The sequence below is a fragment of the Nerophis lumbriciformis genome, linkage group LG26 (genome assembly GCF_033978685.3).
Source record: "Nerophis lumbriciformis linkage group LG26, RoL_Nlum_v2.1, whole genome shotgun sequence".
Taxonomy (NCBI): Eukaryota; Metazoa; Chordata; class Actinopteri; order Syngnathiformes; family Syngnathidae; genus Nerophis; species Nerophis lumbriciformis.
In genome coordinates, this window is record NC_084573.2 from 38,709,190 (window position 1) to 38,727,409 (window position 18,220).

Here is an 18,220-nt window from a genome sequence, read left to right on the forward strand (position 1 = left end):
TAGAACAGAAATACCATGGTCCGTAAACCAGGCACGGGTAGATTTTGCGCTGTGTGCAGGCGCCAAGTCCTGTTGGAACTTGAAATCTCCATCTCCATAGAGCAGGTCAGCAGCAGGAAGCATGAAGTGCTCTAAAACTTGCTGGTAGACGGCTGCGTTGACCCTGGATCTCAGGAAACAGAGTGGACCGACACCAGCAGATGACATGGCACCCCAAACCATCACTGATGGTGGAAACTTTACACTAGACTTCAGGCAACGTGGATCCTGTGCCTCTCCTGTCTTCCTCCAGACTCTGGGACCTCGATTTCCAAAGGAAATGCAAAATTTGCTTTCGTCAGAAAACATGACTTTGGACCACTCAGCAGCAGTCCAGCTCTTTTTTTCCTTAGCCCAGGTGAGACGTTTTTCGCGCTGTTTCTTGGTCAACAGTGGCTTGACACGAGGTATGCGGCAGTTGAAACCCATGTCTTTCAAGCGTCTCTTGGTGGTGGATCTTGAAGCACTGACTCCAGCAGCTGTCCACTCCTTCTGAATCTCCCCCACATTTTTGAATGGGGTTTTTTTCACAATCTTGACCAGGGCGCGGTGATCCCTATCGCTTGTACACTTTTTCTGACCACAGTTTTTCCTTCCCTTTGCCTCTCCATTAATGTGTTTGGACACAGAGCTCTGAGAACAGCCAGCCTCTTCAGCAATAACCTTTTGTGTCTTTCCCTCCTTGTGCAATGTGTCGATGGTTGCCTTTTGGACAGCTGTCAAATCTGAAGTCTTCCCCATGTTTGTGTAGGCTTCAGAACTGGACTGAGAGACCATTTAAAGCCCTTTGCAGGTGTTTTGAGTTAATCAGCTGATTAGTTTGTGGCACCAGGTGTCTTCAAAATGTAACCCTTACACAATATTCTAATTTTGTGACACACGGAATTTTGGATTTTCATTTGTTGCCACTTCAAATCATCAACATTAAATGAAATAAACATTTGAATGCATCAGTCTGTGTGCAATGAATAAATATAATGTACAAGTTACACCTTTTGAATGCAATTACTGAAATAAATCAAGTTTTTCAAAATATTCAAATTTACTGGCTTTTACCTGTATATATGCAAAGCTTTGCAAATATATTACAAAATACCTATTCTGTCTCTGGTGGTTTTTCTACTCAGCTTTAAGTGTCGTAAAGAGCTTGGGAGCGACTTGTGACTTGAATTCCCTGGGAGGAACAACTGGTCATCAAACGCAACAATGTCAATCAACTTTGAACGCAGGAAAAACCCCCGAGTTCAAATGCTGAATTGACGAAGAACGTCGTATCATTTTAATTGGAATCATGACTTTTTAATCATTCTTTCTTTTACTTTTTACCAGGAAGTGTTTCGCAATCATGTCAAAAACATTTCCTCTCGGCTCGGTTGGACTGATGAAGGAACGCAGACGGAGAGGTATGACACAACACCTTTGTTGACATTCAGTAGTAGAGGTAGTAGCACAATAGCTGGGTTGCAGTCACGTGACTTAGAGCCACTTCTGGGTTTCAGCCAGTGGTCTAAGTCCCATCAGGCTAATGTTTGTTTACCTGCATCAGTGCCGATTTGGGTGTACTTTGAAAGGTTTAGAGGCAAAGGTGAAGTGATCCACAAAAAAATATTCAAAAGGGATGGAGTGGATTTATGCACTCTTAAGAAAATACATTTTTACAAGATTCACCAAGACTTCCCTACTCGCCTCGACCTCACTTCCTTTGACACTTACAAGGATTTAGAGAGGAAAAGATTGGTCTTGACATCTGAGGGGTCCACAAATTAAACATTAAAGACAATATTGGTGTGGAGGTTGCCTCCCAGTGGGTTCTTGCCATACTTGCCAACCCTCCCGATTTTTCCGGGAGACTCCCGAACTTCAGTTGCCCCTCCCGAAAATCTCCCGGGGGCAACCATTCTCCCGAATTTCTCCCGATTTTCACCCGGACAGCAATACTGAGGGCGTGCCGTGATGGCACTGCCTTTAGTGTCCTCTACAACCTGTCGTCACGTCCGGTTTTTCTCCATACAAACAGCGTGCCGGCCCAGTCACATGTTGTATGCGGCTTCTACAGACACACGTAAGTGACTGCAAGACAGTGGCCGTATAAACAACTTTAACACTGTTACAAATATGCGCCGCACTGTGAACCCACACCAAACAAGAATGACAAACACATTTCGGGAGAACATCACAACATAAACACAACAGAACAAATACCCAGAAGCCTTTGCAGCCCTAACTCTTCCGGGCTACAATATACACCCCCGCTACCACCAGACCCCGCCCCCCGAATCCCGCCCACCTCAGCCCTGCCCTCCCCCAACTCCCGAATTCGGAGGTCTTAAGGTTGGCAAGTATGGTTTTTGCTGATCACACACATGACCTGGAGACCAGCGTTCCGGGTTTAACAAAGTTGTATTTTGCATCAATGTTCTAGCACGACACTCGACTTTTCAGTCCAACTCCTCCGTGTTCCGCATGCTTCCGTCTCTCCAAGCCCTCCTCCTCATCCTGCTCCCGGCCGCTACTGATAAGAATAACAGGTGATTAGACAACAAGCCGGACTGTCTGATTGTGGCAGTCCGCTCCCTGTATGATCAGTGCCAGAGCTTGGTCCGCATTGCCGGTAGTAAGTCGGACACGTTTCCAGTGAGGGTTGGACTCCGCCAAGGCTGCCCTTTGTCACCGATTCTGTTCATAACTTTTATGGACAGAATTTCTAGGCACAGTCAAGGCGTTGAGGGGATCTGGTTTGGTGGCTGCAGGATTAGGTCTCTGCTTTTTGCAGATGATGTGGCCCTGATGGCTTCATCTGGCCAGGATCTTCAGCTCTCACTGGATCGGTTCGCAGCCGAGTGTGAAGCGACTGGGATGAGAATCAGCACCTCCAAGTCCGAGTCCATGGTTCTCGCCCGGAAAAGGGTGGAGTGCCATCTCCGGGTTGGGGAGGAGATCTTGCCCCAAGTGGAGGAGTTCAAGTACCTCGGAGTCTTGTTCACGAGTGGGGGAAGAGTGGATTGTGAGATCGACAGGCGGATCGGTGCGGCGTCTTCAGTAATGCGGACGCTGTATCGATCCGTTGTGGTGAAGAAGGAGCTGAGCCGGAAGGCAAAGCTCTCAATTTACCGGTCGATCTACGTTCCCATCCTCACCTATGGTCATGAGCTTTGGGTTATGACCGAAAGGACAAGATCACGGGTACAAGCGGCCGAAATGAGTTTCCTCCGCCGGGTGGCGGGTCTCTCCCTTAGAGATAGGGTGAGAAGCTCTGCCATCCGGGAGGAGCTCAAAGTAAAGCCACTGCTCCTCCACATCGAGAAGAGCCAGATGAGGTGGTTCGGGCATCTGGTCAGGATGCCACCCGAACGCCTCCCTAGGGAGGTGTTTAAGGCACGTCCCACCGGTAGGAGGCCGCGGGGAAGACCCAGGACACGTTGGGAAGACTATGTCTCCCGGCTGGCCTGGGAACGCCTCGGGGTCCCACAGGAAGAGCTGGACGAAGTGGCTGGGGAGAGGGAAGTCTGGGCTTCCCTGCTTAAGCTGCTGCCCCCGCGACCCGACCTCGGATAAGCGGAAGAAGATGGATGGATGGATGGATAGACAACATGCCCCAGCTGGGCAATCTAATCATCTGTCAGCTGTGTTCCAAAGCCGGCCCTGGCACACCCCGCTCCTGTTCAGCAATGTTTGCTAGTCATATCAAGAGTCAGTATGCTGTTGATCCTACCAGTTTTATTCATATACTTTATTAATACTGCTAACAAATGTCACCAAAGGTGCTATAATGTGTAGAACAAAGCACATGTCTTTCCTGCACTGCAACAACAACTTATACTTTTGGTTTCTGTTATGAAAACGGACGACAAAAAAAACGGTGGATAGGACCAACAGTCACAATATTTATTAGTAGGATTTAACCTCCATCCATCCATCCATCCATCTTATTCCGCTTGTCCGAAGTTGGGTCGTGGGACTTCCCTCTCTCCAGCCACTTCGTCCAGCTCCTCCCGGGGGATCCTGAGGCGTTCCCAGGCCAGCCGGGAGACATAGTCTTCCCAACGTGTCCTGGGTCTTCCCCGTGGCCTCCTACCGGTCGGACGTGCCCTAAACACCTCCCTAGGGAGGCGCTCGGGTGGCATCCTGACCAGATGCCCGAACCACCTCATCTGGCTCCTCTCCTAGTGGAGGAGCAGCAGCTTTACTTTGAGCTCCTCCCGGATGGCAGAGCTTCTCACCCTATCTCTAAGGGAGAGACCCGCCACCCGGCGGAGGAAACTCATTTGGGCCGCTTGTACCCGTGATCTTGTCCTTTCGGTCATAACCCAAAGCTCATGACCATAGGTGAGGATGGGAACGTAGATCGACCGGTAAATTGAGAGTTTTGCCTTCCGGCTCAGCTCCTTCTTCACCACAACGGATCGAAACAGCGTCTGCATTACTGAAGACGCCGCACCGATCCGCCTGTCGATCTCACGATCCACTCTTCCCTCACTCGTGAACAAGACTCCGAGGTACTTGAACTCCTCCACTTGGGGCAAGATCTCCTCCCCAACCCGGAGATGGCACTCCACCCTTTTCCGGGCGAGAACCATGGACTCGGACTTGGAGGATTTAACCTGAGTTAGTTCATTTGCATAATAATAATAATAACTGGGATTTATATAGCGCTTTTCTAAGTACCCAAAGTCGCTTTACATGTAGAACCCATCAATTATTCACACCTGGTGGTGGTAAGCTACTTTCATAGCCACAGCTGCCCTGGGGAAGCGTGGCTGCAATTTGACCACCACCTATCATTCCTCATTCAATTCACCGGTGTGAGTGGCACCGGGGGCAAAGGGTGAAGTGTCCCGCCCAAGGACACAACGGCAGCGATTTGTGAATGGTAAGAGGCGGGGAGCGAACCTGCAACCCTCAGGTTTCTGGCACGGTTGCTCTACTCACTACGCCATGCAGGTCTTCTAGTTATATTTAGGGATAGCAACTCCTCTGCCACCGTGCTGCCCCTTATAGTCCGAAAAATACGGTAGTTCTGCTCTCAGACACTACTAATACAGCAGAGCATACTTGCCAACCCTCCCGGATTTTCCGGGAGACTCCCGAAATTCAGCGCCTCTCCCGAAAACCTCCCGGGACAAATTTTCTCCCGAAAATCTCCCGAAATTCAAGCGGAGCTGGAGGCCACGCCCCCTCCAGCTCAATGCGGACCTGAGTGACGTGTTGACAGCCTGTTCTCACGTCCGCTTTCCCACAATACAAACAGCTAATGATGGAGGGCGAGTTGTTGGTTTCTTATGTGGGTTTATTGTTAGCCAGTTTCATTAACGTCCTCCCAGCGCGGCAACAACACACAACAACAGCAGTCAAGTTTTCGTCTACCGTAAAGCAGTTCGTCTGCCGTAAACAGCAATGTTGTGACACTTTTAAACAGGACAATACTGCCATCTACTGTACATGCATATGTGACCCACCCATAATGTGTCACATGTTTGTGTTGATTTATTTATTTTATTTTGTGGTTTGAATTCGTTTTTGGAGCTGTCAATACACATTTATCAGTATTCACATTGGTCAGTAGGGGGCACCAGGGCGTTTCTTCCCAATTGAATGTTTTCACCTGCAGACCGGAAGTGTCTTGTCATTCTGATGAGCGCGACCAGTCTGTGAACAATTGAAACGTCCTGTGTGCTTTTTTCCTCCTGTATAACAGGTTAGTTTTGGTGAATCAACTCACTGAATAATATCCATGTGATCTTTATAAGTTTAAGTACACATTCTGAGGGTGGAGCCTAACTCTAAAGTGTTTGTGAGTTGTAGTTTGTATTTGTGAATGAATCCAGTGCACAGCTGCAGTAATCAATACAAAAAGGCGACGTGAGTGCGCAATGTTTATATAGGAACTTCTGATCCTAATTCAGACTCCCAAATTAGAGCTCCCGTTTTCTTGTTGATTTTATAATGTATATTTGTATAATGTGTGTGTTCTGAAATAGTGACAGAGAATAGAACAAGGATGGACAATTCAACCCTTAACTCAACAATAAGTAGATGAGTGTTATGTGTGTGTATATGTGTAAACAAATGAACACTGAAATTCAAGTATTTCTTTTATTTATATATATATATATATATATATATATAGCTAGAATTCACTGAAAGTCAAGTATTTCTTATATATATATCTTAACCACGCCCCCCACCCCACCCCCCACCTCCCGAAATCGGAGGTCTCAAGGTTGGCAAGTATGCAGCAGAGAAACACAAAAAGTTTGTCAAACCAATCAAATGTTCAAACAAACATTTTACAAAGTGATCACTGCAGACACAAGCATGGTCCGATTGCATTCTACGAGATATTGAAAGTGATATTTTTAATAAACATTTCCCTCGTTGCACTTTATGACCTTTATGAACCACTTCTTTGGGGACTCTGTGAAAGATCTGTCCTATCTCTCTATTAGAATGACTGGAACAGCCAAGAACAGAACAACAATATGACATTTTCTGATCAAACTCTACACTCACTTATTTCAATACCATCGTGTCAATTGAGAAGAAACACAAATGTGACGTCATATGCAACCCAGCTATGGTTGCTACACCAACATCACCCTGGTAGTGCTTGTCAAGTTACGGTTTGATGTCTTTTAGGTTACTGCGGGAGACTGTGCTCAGTATTGCCTGTAAAATGGGAGATCCTGATACACTGAAAGAAGCATCCAACATTTTTGACCGGTGGATTAATGAAAGTCTGAGGTATTATATGTTGTACACACCCTCAAAAGCAGTGAAGTTGTCAGGTTGTGTAAATGGTAAATAAAAAGAGAATACAACAAATCATTTTCAACTTATATTCAATTGAATAGACCGCAAAGACAAGATATTTCATGTTCACACTGAGAATTTTCACAAGGATCCTTGGGTCCACTGGTCCCTTAAGCAGCTCCCTTCATCAGTCCCAGGTGTGCTGATTGCTGATCGTCTGCAGGCTTGTCGCAGACAGACACTGAGAAACGTTGTTATTTTTTGCAAATATTAGCTCATTTGGAATTTGATGCCTGCAAAAAAAAAAAAAGCTGGCAAAAGTGGCAAAAAAGAGTGAGAAAGTTGAGGAATGCTCATCAAAGACTTATTTGGAACATCCCACAGGTGAACAGGCTAATTGGGAACAGGTGGGTGCCATGATTGGGTATAAAAGCGGCTTCCGTGAAATGCTCAGTCATTCACAAACAAGGACGGGGGCGAGGGTCACCACTTTGTCGACAAATGCCTGAGCAAATTGTTTAAGGACAACATTTCTCAACAAGGAATTTAGGGATTTCACCATCTAAAGGTTCAGAGAATCTGGAGAAATCACTGCACGTAAGCCATGATATTACACACCTTGGATCCCTCAGGCGGTACTGCATCAAAAACCGACATCGGTGAATAAAGGATATCACCACATGGGCTCAGGAACACTTCAGAAAAACCACTGTCAGTAACTACAGTTGGTCGCTACATCTGTAAGTGCAAGTTAAAAAACTCTACTATGCAAAGCCAAAGCCATTTATCAACAACACCCGGGCCCGAGCTCATCTAAGATGGACCGATGCGAAGTGGAAAAGTGTTCTGTGGTCTGACGAGTCCACATTTCAAATTGTTTTTGGAAACTGTGGACGTAGAGGAAAAGAACCATCCGGACTGTTCTATGGTCAAAGTGTAAAAGGCAGCATGTGTGATGGTATGGGGGTGTATTAGTGGCCAAGGCATGGGTAACTTACACATCTGTGAAGGCACCATTAATGCTGAAAGGTACATACAGGTTTTGGAGCAACATATGTTGTTATCATGGACGCCCCTGCTTATTTCAGCAAGACGACGCCAAGCCACATTCTGCATGTGTTACAGCAGCGTGGCTTTGTAGTAAAAGAGTGCAGGTACTAGACTGGCCTGCCTGTAGTGCCAAGTTTCTCAGTGTGAACATGAAATATCTTGTCTTTGCGGTCCATTCAATTGAAAGCAGTCGTCATGAATAATCCGACATGACGTCATTGTCGTCCACAGCAGTGTGGCAGTGAACTTGAGGTTGCTGGTGTATCGTTACGGCATGAAGAACTCCGAGGACGCGGAGCCAAAATGGAACATCATGTTCGAGAGGTACAAAAGTAGCACCTTGGCTCAGGAGAAGGACAAGCTGCTGTACGGACTGGCATCTGTGCAGAATGTCCAGCTCCTCTGGAGGTAAGGTTTTTATGTCCATCACTTACCCCAACATTCAATCAATCAATGTTTACTTATATAGCCCTAAATCACAAACATCTCAAAGGGTTGCACAAGCCACAACAACATCCTGGGCTCAGATCCTACATCAGGGCAAGGAAAAACTCAACCCAATGGGATGACAATGAGAAACCTTGGAGGGGACCGCAGATGTGGGAAATACATTGTGTTTACAATGGGAGTCAATGGGAGACCCAAAGGGGCTGAAGTTGAAGTGAAATGCTGATAGAATGTAGTGAGAATGTAAGAATAGTTTCAATGTTGAAGAGTCTGAATTTCCAGGAAAACTGGAATTTGGTTTGGAACTTGGGAAAGTGTTGGTTTGATGAGTGGAATGTGTTGAAGGTGGAATGGTTTGAATAGGTTGAAAATTGCGGGAATTGTAAAATTTTAAAAAAATGGGACAATTCATTTTGAATGGGGAAAATGTCCCTGAAAACTGGTAATTCTTGGAAATCAAAGAGAGCACACAATTTTGAACGGGCTGAATATTTTGGAATTGGAATAGTTTGAATCAGTTAAAAAAAATGTGGGAATTGTGGAACTTTGAAAAATGGTCCCATTCTTTTCAATGGGAATTTCAAGGGAATTTTTGGGAAAAGCGGGAATTGTTTTTGAAAATGGTAAAACAAACGTAAATGTTGTGATTGAGTTTATATGGTTGGTGTTGGAGTCAATGGGAGACCCAAAGGGGCTGAAGTTGAAGTGAAATGCTGACAGAATGTAGTGAGAATGTAAGAATAGTTTGAATGTTGGAGAGTCTGAATTTCCAGGAAAACTGGAATTTGGTTTGGAACTTGGGAAAGTGTTAGTTTGATGAGTGGAATGTGTTGAAGGTGGAATGGTTTGAATAGGTTGAAAATTGCGGGAATTGTAAAAGTTTAAAAAAATGGGACAAGTCATTTTGAATGGGGAAAATGTCCCTGAAAACTGGTAATTCTTGGAAATCAAAGAGAGCACACCATTTTGAACGGGCTGAATATGTTGGAGTTGGAACAGTTTGAATCAGTTAAAAAAAAAAGTGGGAATTGTGGAACTTTGAAAAATGGTCCCATTCTTTTCAAAGGGAATTTCAAGGGAATTTTTGGGAAAAGCGGGAATTGTTTTTGAAAATGGTAAAGCAAACGTAAATGTTGTGATTGAGTTTATATGGTTGGTGTTGGAGTCAATGGGAGACCCAAAGGGGCTGAAGTTGAAGTGAAATGCTGACAGAATGTAGGAATAGTTTGAATGTTGGAGAGTCTGAATTTCCAGGAAAACTGGAATTTGGTTTGGAACTTGGGAAAGTGTTAGTTTGATGAGTGGAATGTGTTGAAGGTGGAATGGTTTGAATAGGTTGAAAATTGCGGGAATTGTAAAAGTTTAAAAAAATGGGACAATTAATTTTGAATGGGGAAAATGTCCCTGAAAACTGGTAATTCTTGGAAATCAAAGAGAGCACACCATTTTGAACGGGCTGAGTATTTTGGAGTTGGAACAGTTTGAATCAGATAAAAAAAAATGTGGGAATTGTGGAACTTTGAAAAATGGTCCCATTCTTTTCAATGGGAATTTCAAGGGAATTTTTGGGAAAAGCGGGAATTGTTTTTGAAAATGGTAAAACAAACGTAAATGTTGTGATTGAGTTTATATGGTTGGTGTTGGAGTCAATGGGAGACCCAAAGGGGCTGAAGTTGAAGTGAAATGCTGACAGAATGTAAGAATAGTTTGAATGTTGGAGAGTCTGAATTTCCAGGAAAACTGGAATTTGGTTTGGAACTTGGGAAAGTGCTAGTTTGATGAGTGGAATGTGTTGAAGGTGGAATGGTTCGAATAGGTTGAAAATTGCGGGAATTGTAAAAGTTTAAAAAATGGGACAAGTCATTTTGAATGGTGAAAATGTCCCTGAAAACTGGTAATTCTTGGAAATCAAAGAGAGCACACAATTTTGAACGGGCTGAATATTTTGGAGTTGGAACAGTTTGAATCAGATAAAAAAAAATGTGGGAATTGTGGAACTTTGAAAAATGGTCCCATTCTTTTCAATGGGAATTTCAAGGGAATTTTTGGGAAAAGCGGGAATTGTTTTTGAAAATGGTAAAACAAACGTAAATGTTGTGATTGAGTTTATATGGTTGGTGTTGGAGTCAATGGGAGACCCAAAGGGGCTGAAGTTGAAGTGAAATGCTGACAGAATGTAGTGAGAATGTAAGAATAGTTTGAATGTTGGAGAGTCTGAATTTCCAGGAAAACTGGAATTTGGTTTGGAACTTGGGAAAGTGTTAGTTTGATGAGTGGAATGTGTTGAAGGTGGAATGGTTCGAATAGGTTGAAAATTGCGGGAATTGTAAAAGTTTAAAAAATGGGACAGTTCATTTTGAATGTGGAAAATATCCCTGAAAACTGGTAATTCTTGGAAATCAAAGAGAGCACACAATTTTGAACGGGCTGAATATTTTGGAGTTGGAATAGTTTGAATCACTTAAAAAAAATGTGGGAATTGTGGAACTTTGAAAAATGGTCCCATTCTTTTCAATGGGAATTTCAAGGGAATTTTGGGAAAAGCGGGAATTGTTTTTGAAAATGGTAAAACAAACGTAAATGTTGTGATTGAGTTTATATGGTTGGTGTTGGAGTCAATGGGAGACCCAAAGGGGCTGAAGTTGAAGTGAAATGCTGACAGAATGTAGTGAGCATGTAAGAATAGTTTGAATGTTGGAGAGTCTGAATTTCCAGGAAAGCCGGAATTTGGTTTGGAACTTGGGAAAGTGTTTGTTTGATGAGTGGAATGTGTTGAAGGTGGAATGGTTTGAATAGGTTGAAAATTGCGGGAAATGTAAAAGTTTAAAAAATGGGACAAGTCATTTTGAATGGGGAAAATGTCCCTGAAAACTGGTAATTCTTGGAAATCAAAGAGAGCACACAATTTTGAACGGGCTGAATATTTTGGAGTTGGAACAGTTTCAATGAGTTAAAAAAAATGTGGGAATTGTGGAACTTTGAAAAATGGTCCCATTCTTTTCAATGGGAATTTCAAGGGAATTTTTGGGAAAAGCGGGAATTGTTTTTGAAAATGGTAAAACAAACGTAAATGTTGTGATTGAGTTTATATGGTTGGTGTTGGAGTCAATGGGAGACCCAAAGGGGCTGAAGTTGAAGTGAAATGCTGACAGAATGTAGTGAGAATGTAAGAATAGTTTGAATGTTGGAGAGTCTGAATTTCCAGGAAAACTGGAATTTGGTTTGGAACTTGGGAAAGTGTTAGTTTGATGAGTGGAATGTGTTGAAGGTGGAATGGTTTGAATAGGTTGAAAATTGCGGGAGCTGTAAAAGTTTAAAAAATGGGACAGTTCATTTTGAATGGGGAAAATGTCCCTGAAAACTGGTAATTCTTGGAAATCAAAGAGAGCACACAATTTTGAACGGGCTGAATATGTTGGAGTTGGAACAGTTTGAATCAGTTAAAAAAAATGTGGGAATTGTGGAACTTTGAAAAATGGTCCCATTCTTTTCAATGGGAATTTCAAGGGAATTTTTGGGAAAAGCGGGAATTGTTTTTGAAAATGGTAAAACAAACGTAAATGTTGTGATTGAGTTTATATGGTTGGTGTTGGAGTCAATGGGAGACCCAAAGGGGCTGAAGTTGAAGTGAAATGCTGACAGAATGTAAGAATAGTTTGAATGTTGGAGAGTCTGAATTTCCAGGAAAACTGGAATTTGGTTTGGAACTTGGGAAAGTGTTAGTTTGATGAGTGGAATGTGTTGAAGGTGGAATGGTTTGAATAGGTTGAAAATTGCGGGAATTGTAAAAGTTAAAAAAATGGGACAAGTCATTTTGAATGGGGAAAATGTCCCTGAAAACTGGTAATTCTTGGAAATCAAAGAGAGCACACAATTTTGAACGGGCTGAATATTTTGGAGTTGGAACAGTTTGAATCAAAAAAAAAAAATGTGGGAATTGTGGAACTTTGAAAAATGGTCCCATTCTTTTCAATGGGAATTTCAAGGGAATTTTTGGGAAAAGCGGGAATTGTTTTTGAAAATGGTAAAACAAACGTAAATGTTGTGATTGAGTTTATATGGTTGGTGTTGGAGTCAATGGGAGACCCAAAGGGGCTGAAGTTGAAGTGAAATGCTGACAGAATGTAGTGAGAATGTAAGAATAGTTTGAATGTTGAAGAGTCTGAATTTCCAGGAAAACTGGAATTTGGTTTGGAACTTGGGAAAGTGTTAGTTTGATGAGTGGAATATATTGAAGGTGGAATGGTTTGAATAGGTTGAAAATTGCGGGAATTGTAAAAGTTTTAAAAATGGGACAATTCATTTTGAATGGGGAAAATGTCCCTGAAAACTGGTAATTCTTGGAAATCAAAGAGAGCACACAAGTTTGAACGGGCTGAATATTTTGGAGTTGGAACAGTTTGAATCAGTTAAAAAAAATGTGGGAATTGTGGAACTTTGAAAAATGGTCCCATTCTTTTCAATGGGAATTTCAAGGGAATTTTGGGAAAAGCGGGAATTGTTTTTGAAAATGGTAAAACAAACGTAAATGTTGTGATTGAGTTTATATGGTTGGTGTTGGAGTCAATGGGAGACCCAAAGGGGCTGAAGTTGAAGTGAAATGCTGACAGAATGTAGTGAGAATGTAAGAATAGTTTGAATGTTGGAGAGTCTGAATTTCCAGGAAAACTGGAATTTGGTTTGCAACTTGGGAAAGTGTTAGTTTGATGAGTGGAATGTGTTGAAGGGGGAATGGTTTGAATAGGTTGAAAATTGCGGGAATTGTAAAAGTTTAAAAAATGGGACAATTCATTTTGAATGGGGAAAATGTCCCTGAAAACTGGTAATTCTTGGAAATCAAAGAGAGCACACCATTTTGAACGGGCTGAATATTTTGGAGTTGGAAGAGTTTGAATAAGTTAAAAAAAAATGTGGGAATTGTGGAACTTTGAAAAATGGTCCTATTCTTTTCAATGGGAATTTCAAGGGAATTTTGGGAAAAGCGGGAATTGTTTTGAAAAATGGTAAAACAAACGTAAATGTTGTGATTGAGTTTATATGGTTGGTGTTGGAGTCAATGGGAGACCCAAAGGGGCTGAAGTTGAAGTGAAATGCTGACAGAATGTAGTGAGAATGTAAGAATAGTTTGAATGTTGGAGAGTCTGAATTTCCAGGAAAACTGGAATTTGGTTTGGAACTTGGGAAAGTGCTAGTTTGATGAGTGGAATATATTGAAGGTGGAATGGTTTGAATAGGTTGAAAATTGCGGGAATTGTAAAAGTTTAAAAAAAAGGGACAATTCATTTTGAATGGGGAAAATGTCCCTGAAAACTGGTAATTCTTGGAAATCAAAGAAAGCACACAATTTTGAACGGGCTGAATATTTTGGAGTTGGAACAGTTTGAATCAGTTAAAAAAAAATGTGGGAATTGTGGAACTTTGAAAAATGGTCCCATTCTTTTCAATGAGAATTTCAAGGGAATTTTTGGGAAAAGCGGGAATTGTTTTTGAAAATGGTAAAACAAACGTAAATGTTGTATTTGAGTTTATATGGTTGGTGTTGGAGTCAATGGGAGACCCAAAGGGGCTGAAGTTGAAGTGAAATGCTGACAGAATGTAGTGAGAATGTAAGAATAGTTTGAATGTTGGAGAGTCTGAATTTCCAGGAAAACTGGATTTTGGTTTGGAACTTGGGAAAGTGTTAGTTTGATGAGTGGAATATATTGAAGGTGGAATGGTTTGAATAGGTTGAAAATTGCGGGAATTGTAAAAGTTTAAAAAATGGGACAAGTCATTTTGAATGGGGAAAATGTCCCTGAAAACTGGTAATTCTTGGAAATCAAAGAGAGCACACCATTTTGAACGGGCTGAATATGTTGGAGTTGGAACAGTTTTAATCAGTTAAAAAAATGTGGGAATTGTGGAACTTTGAAAAATGGTCCCATTCTTTTCAATGGGAATTTCAAGGGAATTTTGGGAAAAGCAGGAATTGTTTTTGAAAATGGTAAAACAAACGTAAATGTTGTGATTGAGTTTATATGGTTGGTGTTGGAGTCAATGGGAGACCCAAAGGGGCTGAAGTTGAAGTGAAATGCTGACAGAATGTAGTGAGAATGTAAGAATAGTTTGAATGTTGGAGAGTCTGAATTTCCAGGAAAACTGGAATTTGGTTTGGAACTTGGGGAAATTGTTGGTTTGATGAGTGGAATGTGTTGAAGGTGGAATGGTTTGAATAGGTTGAAAATTCCGGGAATTGTAACAGTTAAAAAAATGGGACAATTCATTTTGAATGGGGAAAATGTCCCTGAAAACTGGTAATTCTTGGAAATCAAAGAGAGCACACAATTTTGAACGGGCTGAATATGTTGGAGTTGGAACAGTTTGAATCAGATAAAAAAAAATGTGGGAATTGTGGAACTTTGAAAAATGGTCCCATTCTTTTCAATGGGAATTTCAAGGGAATTTTGGGAAAAGCGGGAATTGTTTTTGAAAATGGTAAAACAAACGTAAATGTTGTGATTGAGTTTATATGGTTGGTGTTGGAGTCAATGGGAGACCCAAAGGGGCTGAAGTTGAAGTGAAATGCTGACAGAATGTAGTGAGAATGTAAGAATAGTTTGAATGTTGGAGAGTCTGAATTTCCAGGAAAACTGGAATTTGGTTTGGAACTTGGGAAAGTGTTAGTTTGATGAGTGGAATGTGTTGAAGGTGGAATGGTTTGAATAGGTTGAAAATTGCGGGAATTGTAAAAGTTTAAAAAATGGGACAAGTCATTTTGAATGGGGAAAATGTCCCTGAAAACTGGTAATTCTTGGAAATCAAAGAGAGCACACAATTTTGAACGGGCTGAATATTTTGGAGTTGGAACAGTTTGAATCAGTTAAAAAAAAATGTGGGAATTTTGGAACTTTGAAAAATGGTCCCATTCTTTTCAATGGGAATTTCAAGGGAATTTTTGGGAAAAGCGGGAATTGTTTTGAAAATGGTAAAACAAACGTAAATGTTGTGATTGAGTTTATATGGTTGGTGTTGGAGTCAATGGGAGACCCAAAGGGGCTGAAGTTGAAGTGAAATGCTGACAGAATGTAGTGAGAATGTAAGAATAGTTTCAATGTTGAAGAGTCTGAATTTCCAGGAAAACTGGAATTTGGTTTGGAACTTGGGAAAGTGTTAGTTTGATGAGTGGAATGTGTTGAAGGTGGAATGGTTTGAATAGGTTGAAAATTCCGGGAATTGTAAAAGTTAAAAAAATGGGACAATTCATTTTGAATGGGGAAAATGTCCCTAAAAACTGGTAATTCTTGGAAATCAAAGAGAGCACACAATTTTGAACGGGCTGAATATTTTGGAGTTGGAACAGTTTGAATCAGTTAAAAAAAAATGTGGGAATTGTGGAACTTTGAAAAATGGTCCCATTCTTTTCAATGGGAATTTCAAGGGAATTTTTGGGAAAAGCGGGAATTGTTTTTGAAAATGGTAAAACAAACGTAAATGTTGTGATTGAGTTTATATGGTTGGTGTTGGAGTCAATGGGAGACCCAAAGGGGCTGAAGTTGAAGTGAAATGCTGACAGAATGTAGTGAGAATGTAAGAATAGTTTGAATGTTGGAGAGTCTGAATTTCCAGGAAAACTGGAATTTGGTTTGGAACTTGAGAAAGTGTTAGTTTGATGAGTGGAATATATTGAAGGTGGAATGGTTTGAATAGGTTGAAAATTGCGGGAATTGTAAAAGTTTTAAAAAATGGGACAATTCATTTTGAATGGGGAAAATGTCCCTGAAAACTGGTAATTCTTGGAAATCAAAGAGAGCACACAATTTTGAACGGGCTGAATATTTTGGAGTTGGAATAGTTTGAATCAGTTAAAAAAAAATGTGGGAATTGTGGAACTTTGAAAAATGGTCCCATTCTTTTCAATGGGAATTTCAAGGGAATTTTTGGGAAAAGCGGGAATTGTTTTGAAAATGGTAAAACAAACGTAAATGTTGTGATTGAGTTTATATGGTTGGTGTTGGAGTCAATGGGAGACCCAAAGGGGCTGAAGTTGAAGTGGAATGCTGACAGAATGTAGTGAGAATGTAAGAATGGTTTCAATGTTGAAGAGTCTGAATTTCCAGGAAAACTGGAATTTGGTTTGGAACTTGGGAAAGTGTTAGTTTGATGAGTGGAATGTGTTGAAGGTGGAATGGTTTGAATAGGTTGAAAATTGCGGGAATTGTAAAAGTTTTAAAAAATGGGACAATTCATTTTGAATGGGGAAAATGTCCCTGAAAACTGGTAATTCTTGGAAATCAAAGAGAGCACACAATTTTGAACGGGCTGAATATGTTGGAGTTGGAATAGTTTGAATCAGTTAAAAAAAATGTGGGAATTGTGGAACTTTGAAAAATGGTCCCATTCTTTTCAATGGGAATTTCAAGGGAATTTTGGGAAAAGCGAGAATTGTTTTTGAAAATGGTAAAACAAACGTAAATGTTGTGATTGAGTTTATATGGTTGGTGTTGGAGTCAATGGGAGACCCAAAGGGGCTGAAGTTGAAGTGAAATGCTGACAGAATGTAGTGAGAATGTAAGAATAGTTTGAATGTTGGAGAGTCTGAATTTCCAGGAAAACTGGAATTTGGTTTGGAACTTGGGAAAGTGTTAGTTTGATGAGTGGAATGTGTTGAAGGTGGAATGGTTTGAATAGGTTGAAAATTGCGGGAATTGTAAAAGTTTAAAAAATGGGACAATTCATTTTGAATGGAGAAAATGTCCCTGAAAACTGGTAATTCTTGGAAATCAAAGAGAGCACACAATTTTGTACGGGCTGAATATTTTGGAGTTGGAACAGTTTGAATCAGATAAAAAAAAATGTGGGAATTGTGGAACTTTGAAAAATGGTCCCATTCTTTTCAATGGGAATTTCAAGGGAATTTTGGGAAAAGCGGGAATTGTTTTTGAAAATGGTAAAACAAACGTAAATGTTGTGATTGAGTTTATATGGTTGGTGTTGGAGTCAATGGGAGACCCAAAGGGGCTGAAGTTGAAGTGAAATGCTGACAGAATGTAGTGAGAATGTAAGAATAGTTTCAATGTTGGAGAGTCTGAATTTCCAGGAAAACTGGAATTTGGTTTGGAACCTGGGAAAGTGTTGGTTTGATGAGTGGAATGTGTTGAAGGTGGAATGGTTTGAATAGGTTGAAAATTGCGGGAATTGTAAAAGTTTTTAAAAATTGGACTATTCATTTTGAATGGGGAAAATGTCCCTGAAAACTGGTAATTCTTGGAAATCAAAGAGAGCACACAATTTTGAACGGGCTGAATATTTTGGAGTTGGAACAGTTTGAATCAGTTAAAAAAAAATGTGGGAATTGTGGAACTTTGAAAAATGGTCCCATTCTTTTCAATGGGAATTTCAAGGGAATTTTTGGGAAAAGCGGGAATTGTTTTTGAAAATGGTAAAACAAACGTAAATGTTGTGATTGAGTTTATATGGTTGGTGTTGGAGTCAATGGGAGACTCAAAGGGGCTGAAGTTGAAGTGAAATGCTGACAGAATGTAGTGAGAATGTAAGAATAGTTTGAATGTTGGAGAGTCTGAATTTCCAGGAAAACTGGAATTTGGTTTGGAACTTGAGAAAGTGTTAGTTTGATGAGTGGAATATATTGAAGGTGGAATGGTTTGAATAGGTTGAAAATTGCGGGAATTGTAAAAGTTTTAAAAAATGGGACAATTCATTTTGAATGGGGAAAATGTCCCTGAAAACTGGTAATTCTTGGAAATCAAAGAGAGCACACAATTTTGTACGGGCTGAATATTTTGGAGTTGGAACAGTTTGAATCAGATAAAAAAAATGTGGGAATTGTGGAACTTTGAAAAATGGTCCCATTCTTTTCAATGGGAATTTCAAGGGAATTTTTGGGAAAAGCGGGAATTGTTTTTGAAAATGGTAAAACAAACGTAAATGTTGTGAT

General features: G+C 41.0%; 1 protein-coding gene across 1 annotated transcript in view; it reads left to right on the forward strand.

The window, feature by feature from the left end:
- The window catches only part of enpep (glutamyl aminopeptidase), a 75,363-nt gene that overhangs the window by 43,106 nt on the left and 14,037 nt on the right, over window positions 1-18,220 (forward strand). Inside the window, exons 15-17 of the mRNA XM_061986898.1 lie at window positions 1,369-1,442; window positions 6,676-6,780; window positions 8,071-8,247. Of these exons, the coding sequence (XP_061842882.1) occupies window positions 1,369-1,442; window positions 6,676-6,780; window positions 8,071-8,247 (356 nt within the window). The remainder of the gene's footprint in view (window positions 1-1,368; window positions 1,443-6,675; window positions 6,781-8,070; window positions 8,248-18,220) is intronic.